At 34.7% G+C, this 14303-nt stretch overlaps 1 protein-coding gene across 3 annotated transcripts in view; it reads right to left on the bottom strand.

Annotated features, from left to right (window-relative positions):
• ARAP2 (ArfGAP with RhoGAP domain, ankyrin repeat and PH domain 2) overlaps positions 1–14303 on the bottom strand; it is a 124994-nt gene that overhangs the window by 102873 nt on the left and 7818 nt on the right. For all 3 annotated transcript variants that reach the window (XM_042053426.1, XM_042053425.1, XM_042053427.1), the window contains 4 exons: positions 8967–9037; positions 7948–8027; positions 2707–2789; positions 1558–1914 (listed from right to left, as the gene is read on the bottom strand). In XM_042053426.1, coding sequence (XP_041909360.1) covers positions 1558–1914; positions 2707–2789; positions 7948–8027; positions 8967–9037 — 591 coding nt within the window. The remainder of the gene's footprint in view (positions 1–1557; positions 1915–2706; positions 2790–7947; positions 8028–8966; positions 9038–14303) is intronic.

Genomic DNA, 14303 nt, shown 5'->3' with positions numbered 1-14303 from the left:
GCAAGAAAGAAGGCAAGAAAGAAGGCAAGAAAGAAGGCAAGAAAGAATGTGGAAATGCATATTATACTGGGAAAAAGTCTTTTGATTCTGTGTATAATTATTCTTTGATTCTTTAGCTAAGGTGAAAAAATCCATAAATGTGGATAAAACATTCAAAACAACTTAAAAAAGAAAAGAAAATAGTTTTGAGCACATTGAAATTCTGCGATGGTAAAAGAGGTTTATTAAACCTATTATTCCATCTTGTTAATTACCTTCAACAATGTATCACTGTATCAAAACAAAACCAAAATAAAAAAAGATAAAACATATCAAATCAGATTCCCTAGAAAGGAACAAGAAAAAAATGGAAATTGCTATACAACAGAGCTGCTTCCAGTGAGTTCAAATCATATTGTACTCTAAAACAATTTAATTACATACATTTCTCACTTAAAAAAAAAAAAAATCTATATACTACTTGCTGAGTTTTGATGATTATTATAGCCACAAATAATCAAAGAAAAGGCCAGATGGTTTAATACCTTTCAGTGCAGCTCAATATACAGTCCTAAGAACAAAGAACGCAGACCTACTAAGGCTTGAATAGAAGAACAGTAGATTACAGCACTAACAAGCACAACAGCTTTAATTTCTGGATGTTAAGTCCTACTGAAGACCTGAAACAGACTTAAAAAGTAAAACTGTGCCACATTCAATACAAAAAAGAATTCATAGAATTCATAAGAACATAAATCATAAGAACAAATGGAGAACCGAAAACTACAATTTAAAAGGAGGAAGTTAGAAGAACTTCATCAGAGCCTGCAAGTATTTACAATGGAAGATCTGATAATGAAGCATTCTTTAGTGGAAAACAGTTTAACAATAGCTGGAGTTTAAAATCAGTTAAAATAAAACAAAAAACTTGTAACAGAAATCAAATATAAGATTTGTTGTTGTTGCTGTTATAGTTGCTGTCTAACTTCCAAATGTGGCAGAGAGCATTCATTTTCTATTGTACTCCCTTCTCTTCATTATTTGAAATATTAAGATTTGAGCTCAGATTTCTCCCATCAAATTTTAGGCAAAAAAATAAATTAAACTAGGAGGAATTCACCCCAGATGAATTCTAAACTCAAAGCTCAACTTGTACAGACAAAAAGCAACAGGACCTCCAGTCATACTAATTATTAAGTTATAATCCATGGCCAAATTAGTAAAGTAGTATTTCAGACTTTGTTTTCACTTACTTTGTCGCCCACAAAAAAAGTCAGGAAAAATGTAGCAACTGGAAATACTGGTACAAATTAATTCTGTATTTTTCCACTATAGTTCATGAGTGGTGACCAACAATTTAAAGAAAAATATTTTTCTTGAGTGCATCTCCTAAAGAAACTTTAGTATAGGTAACATCACTAAAACTTTTGAATTCACAGGAGCCTCGTGCTCTTTCAATGAATACAATTCCCTTTCCCCTCCCACTACAAATATTAAGCAGCGACTAAATACAAACTTAAAATCTCTCATGCAAATATACATTGTCACATTACACAATAATCACTGCAAATACCATACCCTTGAGGGGATAATTTATCCAGCCATCCTGCTTTAACCTTCTTTATTGATGGTCCATAAAAGCAAGCATATGGTGCTATTGATTCATTTCCAATCAAAGTTTGATCTCCACCAAATTGGCAAAAATTCATTTGTTCACTGGCCAAGCGATCAGAATCTCCACTTTGTAGCTTACTGCAAGATGCTGAGTTTGTTTTGGCTTTATTTTTCTTTTTCTTTAAAGACAAAGAATGTTGTTCCACAATAGAATATACAGATTCACTTTCAGATTCTTCTGGTGTTAATGATGGGTCTTCTTGAGGCAAGGATACATTTTTTGCAAATTCTTTTGTGTTCTCTTTCTGATTATTAAAGTAACTGGAAAGAAAAAGTGCATTTTACTCTTAAAATGTATTACCACAATGCACAAATACATAAAATTAGTAATTAGAACAAATACTGGTAAGACATATTGTAAGTATGTTTATAACTTGTATAATCATAGTAATAACCACAGACATGCTAAACACAATCTATTTTATAACTATGACCATCCTGAATCCTACTTTCTCCATTAAACAGGAATAGTACCACGATAACACTCCCTTAGGAGCCTGAACAGAAATTTAGAATTAATTCTCCCTCCTCAGAAAACTAGCTTCACTCTTTTGAATACTTTCAAGCACTTACAGTGTCACCTCTCTCTTCCCTCTCCCACCTCAACAGAAGCCTGGTGCAGACTGGATAATTAAGAAGCACTTAATCAAGCCATGGGCCACTGCCTCATGACAGGAGTGGTGAATGTGTTTTAGTTTTGTGTTTGTTTGGGTGGAATGTTTTTTTTCTAATGAGGAAGTAAATTATGAGAGCACTCAGACACTCCTAGTTAGCTAGGAGACATACAAAAATGGAACTCGGTCTTCCCTATTCTGACTGGGGAAATCAGGGACACTCTCCAAATCCACAAGAGATTCTGAAACCTGGTTTAAAACAGTCTCAGAACAGCCAGAATGCCCAGCTTTGCCTCATAACGGATGGGGTAAAGCCTCAAATAGAAGAAAAAAAATACAGTCATGGTTGTGCCCTCAGAGCTAGAGATCCACTTGTGTCATCAGTAAACAACATTTTCTTCTTTACATTTTGAGTTTCTCTGTAATTCTTATTTAATACCATAGATTCTTGGAAGAACATTCTTCACTCATTCCTAGATCCAATTTACTTTCACAAGCCAGGAATTCATTTCCATGAAGTTCCTAGAAAAGAAATATATGGTAACTAACATTTGTACTGAAGGAGTAAGTGATATTTAAATTACTGTAGACATAAATCACACACAAACAGCCTAACTAGCAAAGTTGTCCTTTCCCACATTTTCACACATGCATTTGAACGCCGATCTTTGTATTCTAAGAAATGTTATTTTCAACATTTTCATTTTAAATAATAATATTCAGATAAAACATTTAAGCATGGTCCAAAATACCTGATACAAACAAATCAGATAAAGAAATTCAGTGCATAGAAATACTAGACTGATTTTTCTCAAGGCACCACTGACATCCTGATTTTGGCAGGGATAGAGTTAATTTTCTTCCTAGTAGCTGGTACAGGGCTAAGTTTTGCATTTGAGAATGAGAATAATGTTGATAACTGATGCTGCTGGGTACTGCACTCTACTGACTCTAAGTCAAGGACTTTTTAGTTTCTCACACTGTGCCAGCAAGCACACGCACAGGAAGCCAGGAGGGTGCATGGCCAGGACAGCTGACCCAAACTGGCCAAAGGGATATTCCATACCACAGAGCATCATGCTCTCTCCTTTCCACTACAGTTACCATCAGCATTATTATTATTATTATATTTTTCTTTGTTTTAATTATTAATCTGGTCTTATCCCACCATCTAAGAGGTTTACTTGTTTTCCAGTTCTCCTCCCTGCAGTGGGAGTGAGCAGGGAGCTGTGTTCTAGCTGCCAGCTGGGGTTAAATCATGACAACTGAATATTTTTCAAGCTCAAGAGCCACGTTACATGCAGCTTAAGTACCATTTATGATTTGCCACTCTAGCCTATCTTTCATAACAATATTTCTTCCCAGAATAAATGTACAGCCTTCATAGTACACTAAAGATAAAATAATGGCAAATTCAAAATCCTAAAGTAACACTGAACTCAGCCATACTGAATATATCTCATTGGGTTTTTTTGCCAAAATCTTCCTAAAAGGTTCATCTATTAAATTTTGCTTAGAAATCTTGATCACAAATGGATTGCAATGTACAGAATGTCAAGGTTAACACTGCTTGTGAACATTACATTTCACACTTCCTAAACTTAATCTGACAATCTATTGCAGTACTAAGCTTCTCAATATGTCTTTCTTCCTTTAAAAAGACCCCTAAAATTAACATCTTCATGTTTTCTGATAGAAGCATTTTAATTTACTCATTTAAGCTTTTATGTGTATGTAACAAAGCTGAACAATGGCAGAAACAAAGTGGATAAGCTTTCACAACATTGTGATTTGTTTTCTTAGTAGCAGCACCTAATCTTGTACTTGAGGATTGTACCCTGGCAACGTGAAAAGGCAAGGCTAAAAAGAAGGACATAGTCCAAAGCAGAGGAAGTGTGCAGCACAAATGTAGAAATCACAGTCTGATGCTAGGATAAATCTAGGTGATCTGTCTGTCTTCCTCTGGCAATCAGATCCATTATAAAAATAAAAACCCACCAAAACATTACCACCCACACATCACAGTACTATGCTGTAGCACCAAAGGCTTTAAAAAAAAAAAAAAACCAAACAAAAACCCATAACAATACAAAAACCCCCCACACTAATAAAACCAGCCAGCCAAACCCTACAAAAAAAAACAACCAAAAAGTATCAATATACCTTGTAAACAAATAGAAAACTCAAAAGCAATCTATCCATTGCTTATCAAATACTTGGATTGCCTGGAGTCTCACAAAAGAAGGGGAGATGGTCATACTTACACAACAGTCAAGAGGCTAATATCATGGTGCATGAAACATCTTCAGAGTAAAAACAGTCAGTATCCTTTATGTTTATTTGCTTATCAGGATACAATTGCAAACCATACCCACTGAAGCTACACAGTATTACTTCTTCCTTCCTGTGATGAACCACTACAATAACAGTTTGATGTCCTGCTTGTGCTCATTCCATAATCTTCAGCACTTAAGTGAATTCAGAGAGCCAGATAACTTCCAAGAAGTAACTAAGAAATGCATTTCTATTATCAGTAGATTTTAAAATGTAGAAGTCCACAAATGAAGAAAGGTTGTGGGCAAAGGAAGCTCTATTTGCTCACAAACATGTATTTCAAACAAGTTAAATCCCAAGCATTTGCTCTGTCCTGTTTACAGAAATACCCTGCAAGATGCTCAGGCTCAAGACAAGACAAAATTCCCACCTCCTGCAAGTCTCTGAGGTACTACGCAAAGGCAGCAGCATTTTTCATGTAAACACATTTATAGAGAGAAGTATTTCTTCTATACATGTACTGTTCTTATGCATAGGAAGCACCTCTCCTTACGGAAGAAATATGGCTTCTGGATGCCAGACAAATGGAACTGCCTACTCTCAGGCCTGTATAAAAACCCTCTACTTTTGACCAGGAAGTAATTCAGATACACTTCTGATTTTAGCTTTCTCTAACAGGTAGTCTTCCTGATTTCAACAGCAAGACAGGAAGCCTGAAAGCTAAAACACAGACTTCATGAAGAGTATCAGGACTGAGCCTACACTAAAGGAAGATCCAATGCCATTGAGGAGAGGCATCTTCCTCAGGAGATGCCACCTTAGTCTCCTATTAAAGCTAATATCACACAGGTCTCAGGTTGATTCTTGAATCATGATCTGGCAATACAACTTTGTAGCAGGTCCATAAAGATAAACTCCTCCTTTTAAAATATTATGTTAAAAGTGGTAAGATTTGCAGTCTGGCCAGCCTTCCACACTATCCCAATGCTCAGGAGCTCACACAGTTTACTGAGCTCAGTATGCACATTTAATTAAGTCTGTCTACAGCAAGAAATAAAGCCAGTATTTCACCTGTGAGGCCTAAACTCATTAGAATTCAGTTTTCCTCTGAAGGAATTCTAATATACTTGACTCTTTTAGTTAGACACGACAATAAAATGGCGCTAAAACACTTGGATTTTTGTGTTATTTTTAAATCAGTATTTTAAAAGCCAGTTCCTTCTTCAGGTTGCCCTTCAGAGGTTTCTCTTTCTACTTGTATTTCTTCCTGACCCAAATCAAAGGCATCTTTTCTTTACAACCTTCATTCCCCTGTTCTCTCATGCTCACTTATTTCCAGTCTGTACTGACTCATTACCTATTTCTACAGGCACTCCCTTCATAAAAGCCTACAGAAGCCTTTTCTTTACACCAGTGAAACAGAAAGAAGGGTGATGGCCAACTTACAAGCCCTTAGAACAAATTTCAGTCAGTAAGTATAACAACTTGACCTTTCATTTTATATAGACAAACTATACTCTTGTACTTAACATGAAGCAGCAGCAACAAACTCTAAGATCTCATACACTTTACAGAGTTATCTAAATATTCTTATTTGTTCCTATAATATTTGCTTCTGCTGAAAAAAATCTGAAAGTGAAATGTATCTCAGGATGTTTGTTTTACAGCTCTTCTTTATGACCTTTGTCCATAATTAAGTGCTAGTGGAACTAAAATTGGCTATGAAGTTTCCAAAAGGCATGTGATAAACATAATGCAAGAAACTGTTCACATATATGAAAGTGATATTAAAATCCAAATCTTCAGACCAGGTAAAGGATGTTCTAATATACTGCATTAATCATGATTCTACAACCAGCAGGAATAGCAATTTCGTTTCAAGCAGTTATTCCAGTTTAACAGCATGGTATTTTTGCACTTGGTGCCTTTGTAAGATAAGAAAGAGTACTGACAACCTCTCTGGGTATGCTTTGTCATAAACAACCATTTCAATGAAATGTACAGAATAATGCTAAGAAGTAACAAGGACTAGGAAACTTTTCCTAGAAAATCAGCTAAAACCACTGAAATAATTACAAAGAAGTTACATTTTGAATTTTTGAAGACATTGGTGCAGACAACAATAACTAGCACAGACAAGAATTGCATGCAAGGAAAGAAAATGAACACTCAAAAGTCAGCTTTGTGTGCACATAAAAAGAAGGAAAGACAAGGCATGATTTTATGTGTACTGTGTTAAAAAGTCAACAACAAAAAGCATAGTATACTTCCAAAAGAAAGTATGCATCAAAAAGAGATTACTTTTATTCCTATAAAACTACTCTCATTAGAAGATGAAATTTGAACCATTTACTTTTATTGATCAATTCTTAAGGAACTGGAATGGGAGAAAGAAACCCTAGACATCCATTTGAGTAGTTTTTATTTTAGTCAATAGTTTACAATAGTTTAAAAATTAAACATTAGAGTGAAGACCAGAATAAAATAATTTTCTGTTATCTTTAATTCTGTGGCTCAGGACTGGCTGGAAAAAGTGTAAGTAATCCCAGAATCAACAATTTCTGGTCTGCATCCTGCTGAGACAGAAGCAAGAGCTGGAAATTCATGGCATTTGGCAGATGCCTCACTAAGCTAATTTACCTCCCATATCTCCCTCCACAGGATTCAGAAGTCTGTCCACATGTCATCTGTGGCATTCACACCATCAACTACTGACCTCCACAAAAACGATCACTTCAGAGAATCCTAAAAGAAAAGTGACTTTCTGGGTATACAGGAATTTTAGGAGATGCATGAAAAATACCATGCAAGAACTAAAAAGTCCTGAGAACTGTCACACATACGAATTGAAAAAGGGTGTGGTCAAATGTGACCATCATATCGCCTAAGCTAACGTGCAAGCTGCTTTCACAGGATATGCAAAAGTCTGTGTAGAGACGCCCAGTCTTGATCTGCAATTCTCAGATGAGAAAAAAGCCACTTTTACCCTTCTTAGTAGATTCTAAGTCTCAAATTTCAACAGCTTAACCTCAATTGTGCACAAAGGATTGTACCTGAGAGCATAAATATGGCAGCTTTGGGCATTGGGACTAAAAGAAAAAAAAAAAAGAAGTTGGTCATCTGTCCTATGTTGGTGTAAAAAAATAATAGAAAAGAAGAAACAACCAACACACACACACCACAGCTTCCTACTACTATTGAACATACAAAGTGTCTCTTGAGATTAACAAAAGTCATTAGTCATCCTATGTTTATGTCATAAACCCTTTGCATATACCTAAAAAGACAGAAAGAGCATTGGCAACTAAAAAAAAACACAGGAAAAAAAAATTAAGGGCAGTATGGAATACCTAGCATGAAGATTAAAGTGAAGACAGCCTATATACATTCAGGTTTCTCAACTTACTTTAGCATCTTTAGCGTTGTCACAAATAAAGGTTTCCCCATATGGAGAGATAATGGGTGGCTTCTCTTCCATGAAAGTATCTTAAAGCAAATAAATAAATAAATAAATAAATAAATAGAGTCACACAGTGCTCTACTGTGAGTCACAAATGCTCTGCTAAAGTCAATAAAATCAACCAGGGACACAGATTTTTTAGCTTCTAATTTCTCTGTTCTTCTCAAAAAAAACTTATGAGGAACAATAAACAATGTCCCATTTCTAAGTGAATTCCAGATACTTTCTTTTCACCACAGACATTATCACTATTATTACGTAATTTGAATATAACTTGCACAAAGGCATTTTCTTCTTTTCTACTGTGCATCATTAAAATAAAAAAACCTGTAGTTGTCTAGTCTAAGAAGCAATAGCTCCAAAGTGTTCTTTATTCTGACTTTAAAAAAACTGTCAAAAATAAACCACCACACAACTCTTTTGTGCACAATCTTCATTTTGTCAGAGTATTTGCTTGAAATACATATACATAACTTCAAACAAGACATATTTTCTGAGTATGAAAGAACTTTACAGCTGACTGCACAAGACTTCTAAATGCTTCAGTAAACTATTTAATACAATTAATTTCCTGTTATTTCCTGGAGCTATGAGCACTTACAAACAAATTAAGCAGCATTAGTCAGGAATATACTCCCTATATCTTTCAATAAGAAGTTAACTCTGTTTAAAAAAATCTGGATCTAATCTTAGAAACTTAAAACACTAGTCTAAAAAAAGTATATTGAAATAAATGCAGCTTAAAGACTAGATTTTCTAATTTTTACTTTATTTGGTCATAATCAAAAACTAAGTAAAAATGCAGAAGTTATTAAATGCTCTGCTATCACATAGATCAATTCTTCTAGACCTTTAAGATGCCCAATATTTCTTAAAATATGTAAGTAATACTTATTTTAGACAACTGGTCCAAGTTTTCTCTTTACTTAATATTCAAGATGCAAATATCAGCATGCTTAACTCACTGTTTTGTGTAATTTGCCTCCCAGTGCAAGAAATATTTACAAGGTCCACATTTCTTCTTCTCTGAAGGGAACTTGAACAAAACAAAGCACAGAATGAAAACATTAATTGAAATTTCCCAGAAAATAAGCAAAACCATCTCATACAGTTAAACAATTAAAATTATGTACAAATACAGAAACAACAGATTTTAAGCTTGGGAAATTTTCTGATTTATTTTAAAAAGTCACACAACAATATGTTTTCCTCCCCTTATGACACTGAATACTTCTCTGATCCCAAATTTGGGGTTTTGCTTTGTTCTGAATTGACCTTACAAAACATTTAGATTAAATTGTTTGAAGAATGGAGATCCCAGAGTTTTCCCCAACCTTTTCCTTCCCTTCTCCTTCACAATGATTACCAATGACTATATTTTAAGAAGGATGTACTATGAAAATCTACTTTAACATTAAACTCATAAGGGGCCTGAGAATCGAACCAAAACATGCTCCCAACCACTGAAAAAAAATTGCTGAAAGGTTTGATTTCCTAAGGTGAATTATTTCCCCCCACAAAGTTTTAAAACCAAGAGGTAAGTGACATTGCATTGCAATAGCCTGTGACTACCCCTACACATTTTATACATGGGTAAGAATGCATCTCCATGCACAGCAGGTTGTTTTATTATTTTATTTATCTTATTAGTGGTGTTGTGCTGGCCCCACCTATTTCAGTAATTTCAAGTACAGTGCAATGCTATTGCTATCATTAATATTTCAGGCCAAGATTGCTTTATAATATGAACATAGGAAGAAAAATGTGTGAATCAGAAAATTTCCAACCCACCTTCACTAGTCCAGCAGTCTGTATTAGAGGTCTTTTCAGTCAATCTCTGAATTCCTCCATTAACATAATTAGCAATTTTTCCTCTTAATTTCATTTTCTCTGCTTAAAATAAGAGTACTAAAGGCTCTCATGTATCCTTATAGAATATTGTCTGTGTCTGATAAATGCCATGTAAGTTCCTTATCAGTTTTCCTGACAGTTTGTAGGTCCTCCATCCTTTGAAGCCAAAGGCAATTGTCTTCTTCTAAAAATATCAATCTCCTAACTTCTGTCTCCCCACTTAACATATTGAGAAATTGTATTATTTTAAGATAAGCTACTTTTAAAACTCTAGACCTACTGTGCCATGAAGTCCAACTTGAATTAATCCTTACTACAAAATTATGTTTCCTTGTGACAGAAGGCAGGCTTCACGAACTACTATTTTACATAATTTTTATTCTATACCTAAATCTGCCTAAAAAAATTTGTTAGATTAAATTCAGATAGAAGCCACACATTATAAAGTTATTTGACATTTCAAATGTTTTCCAGGTTACATAAAATCAGTTCCCCAATGACCACTTTATAAAATCTTGGTTTTAGAAAACACAGGGTGAGTATTCTGGGCAGGATTATGGCCTAGTTCCTATACATAATTGCTTACTCTCCTGAGTCATAATTACAATAAATACACAGCAAATACCTTAAAAATCTGTGTTTCATCGTACATTTTACTAAAATTGATGTAGTTACACCTTTTGAAGCTCCATTAGCAAACTAACTTCCTGTGCTTGTACTAACCTAATTTTAAAGAACTCGGTATGCTTAAAAAAAACCCCAAAACCTAACCTAATGTATTTCAACACAGATCAGATTTTTTGTTGTCAGGTCGGTATCTTTTAAAGGGTATTAGCAGCATTAAACTAAATTAAGAGTTACAGATAAACAGCTTTGACTGGAAGAGCTTTCAAAATTATGGGGTTTTCCTTATGTAAAAGAGTGAGTCTTTTGCTTAGTTTTAGGGTGGATGGATAGTTTCACCAGGAAATGAAAAATAACAAGTCAGCTTAAAAACAAAATCAAAAACCAAACAAAACAAATCAACAACAACAAAAAGAAAACAACAACAAAAAACCCACATTTTTTTAAAAATCCATATACTTTTCAGGACTTGTGTATTCTTTTTGATCATGCACCTACGTTTATGTATACACAGCACAAAATCCTGCTAATAAGCAAACTATAGTCTTTTTTCCCAGCATTCAAAAATACAACCTATCTGTCATTTTTGGAAAACAAATTTCTAATTTATGTTAATTACAAACTACCTCAAGATATAAAATACATGAAATGAGCTTACTTTGAATATCTGCTTAAAAGATTATGTGTCATAAAAAACCTACAGTGCAAGCTATAAGATGCTAATAATTTCTCAATGCTTAATAGAATAGTAAGCTAGTTATTGTACAAATTAAATATCTGGATTAAAGGAGAAAAAAATACTGAAGATGTCTTTTGGAGGAAAAAAATTGAAAACAAATCTTATATCAATCTATGACTTTTTCTTAGCCATTTCAAAAAGTGAATACTCCTCTTGAATTATTTCCATTCACATTTGAGTACCACAAAGAAGATTGATGATACTCTTTATTTTGCTCTTTAATGGAAGGTTAGTGCAAGCAGGCTGCCAATCACATAGTGCGCCAAATTTTCATAGATACAATAATAATTTCAATTATTATTCAATTTTGACTTAGTTACAACTGTGGCAATTAAGACTCCTTATTTTCATATATTAAGAGGTACCGGATGCAGCTCAGGCTGCATACACTTCTCTAGCGCCCTTTATTATGCACAAACAGGATGGAAGGATGTGATGAGGCAGTTACTGGTCTTGCTAAATGCTGAGAGGCTGGAAAGCTAAAAATTTGCACCGACCTGGTTTATTCAACATACTCCTGTCACCTTGCAAATAAAGGGACGGAAGGAGGTCAATGCAAGCAGTCAGTGCTTCAAAGTCTTTACTGGCATTCTTCTGCTGAGTGTTTTAAATGAAAGAAGCTTTTGTTTTCAAACTCATTCAAGACATGTTTTCTTTTCTATACGTCTCAAGACCTAACCCTCCCATATAACGCAAACACATCAGAACTTCTCTAGCATACTGTGTTAAAGCTTTGAGGTTCATAGACTGCTAGCAGAGGTAAATTGATGTTGATATTTTACCACAGGAAAAGAGAGGGAGCAGCTTGTCTCTTCTAAGAAATTTATTTTGTGTGGCAGAACACAGTAGAGATACACAGCAACACCAGCTTGGCACCTCATTAGCAATCTTGACCACTTGTATGTTAAGAAATGGAGTCCAAAGGATATCAGCTCCAAGCAAGAAATTCCAACTATAGGATCTGCCAACCACAGAAAACAAATGATGCCTGCTCAGGCCAAGTACAATTTCCTATTTTACTAATTTATATTTTCCCCCCATATGCAGGATGTTGTCCAGAATTTTGGTCTGTTTTTTCTTATTTCTCATAATAAAGAATCAGAACAACCCCACTATGCACAACACAAATAACAAAGATGGGGGACATGAAAAAATCTAAGAGAATATAGAATTCATCAGTCTGAAATTTCTGTCTGCATATTACTCTGTATCAAAATCAGGTCTACCGTGTTATAAATGTGCTTCAGCTTTTGGTTTGAACAGATTGCTTCTCAGAATGATGCAATGGTAACTATTTTACAGAAGAGTGACTGCTAGATGACATGATCCAAAGTATCCAAAGGCCTCTAAAACTATTTCAAAACTAATTATCTTTAATCTTGTCCTAAAGACACATTAGTGGTTAGTTCCATCCCTTGCAATGCTTTCACTATTTTGTCTTACGAAAATCTTCAATTTTTCATTTTGTGGTTTTAAACACCTTTTGACCGATCTTCACCAATTCTCTAACAACACAGAGCTCATAATGATATGATAAGGAAAAGTCTAGCTGAAAATAAGCTAGCATAACTACACACCAATACCTAGCAACAAAAACCAGTATTAAAATCTGCACAATAACACCACTATTAAGAACATTGTGTAATTGTCACTTTTTTTTTTTTTTTAATTCTGCACCCCCCAATACTACAGTGATACCACACTGTAGTGCCATAATTCAAAAAAGAAATAAATCCAAAGTATTTTCAACTTCTAAAATGCTATGGTGTCTTTCCAGCTGCCAACATGCTTTGTTACAGGCAAGAGCCAGGAGCAAAAGTGAGGCACAGGGAAGCAGTTAAATTGCAAGAGAGGTAATTGCATTATTAGCAATAAAAAATGACATGGTCATAGTCCTACCATGGGGAACAAGAAGACCTTGTACGAACTTTTTGTGCTAAAGGCACATAGAAGGTGATGAGAAAAGTATTCCTTGCATAAAAATTTAATGACTAATATCCATGAATGACTAGAAGGAAATGCTGAGTTTCCCAGAATATTTCAGCAGGATTTCTCTGCCTCTGTGAAACAGCCTTTATACAATGTAATAAGGATGAAACCAGCATCTGTCAATAAGGCCTCAATCTGTCAGTTGAGGCTTTTTGTCTGTGCAATTCTGTAAAAAAGACACAGTCTTTCCTGAGGTTAAAGATGTTTGCATGATGCCATTTTAAAGTTCTGAATGAGTTCTCTGTCCCTATAAAAAGTTGTCAGAAAGGTTATGAAGAATGTTTCTGTGAAGGTTAAGTTCTGCTGTGAAGTTCTTGTTTGGCCTCAATCTTCCACAGACAGACTGGTCCCTCAGGATTTCCATATTGCTATAACTGAAGCATAAAGACCAAGAAAAGAAGCTGGAGCTCACAAATCAAAACGGTGGGCAATGAAGTTAGTGACCCGGTCACATATCAATCACTAACAGACTGGGACTTGAAGGATTTACTCCAATGGTGGGAAGATTACAAATACAGCATATTCTCTCAACTGGATGATTGTTCCTCAAAAGACAGTGAGAGTATACTCTTTTAGTATGTAGTTATTATCATCTTTTAGGCTAAGAATCCCATTTTGTCTCAGCATGAATAGTTCTATTAAATGAAGTAGGGATAATCACTCAGTGAGCACAATTTTTTTGTCATTTAGAAGACATAAATGAAGCAGTTTTTAAGTCACACAAAAAAATCTCTGATTGTTGCAAAGAATCTTTGCCTCCCCACCAGTTCAAACAATTGTATTACAAGATTAATTTTGACTTCTTTCAGTAACCAAAAAAAACTTATAAATGCTGGGAAACCCCTGCATTTAGAGCATGTATAAACTCGATGATGTTTCTAACTGCTGAGATATGCAGATGAAAAACCCAAGATAAATACAAAGCATTCTTAGACATGTCCCTTCCAGGCATAGCTTGTGGTTCAAAAAAATTTAAAAAAAATAAAATAAGTGCAACCTAATTGGATATGGCTACACCAACAAAACTTTGCATATGCCTTCGCATTAATTTTTCTTCTGTTTAAGACAGCTAGCCAGCATGACAACTAAAACTTTACTT

This window comes from Corvus kubaryi, unplaced genomic scaffold (genome assembly GCF_017639235.1).
Source record: "Corvus kubaryi isolate FWS band 111438036 unplaced genomic scaffold, C.kubaryi_AGA036_p1.0 split1-131, whole genome shotgun sequence".
NCBI classification, from domain to species: Eukaryota; Metazoa; Chordata; class Aves; order Passeriformes; family Corvidae; genus Corvus; species Corvus kubaryi.
Note: the sequence above shows the minus strand (reverse complement) of the source record. Positions and strands in the feature narration are given on the sequence as shown.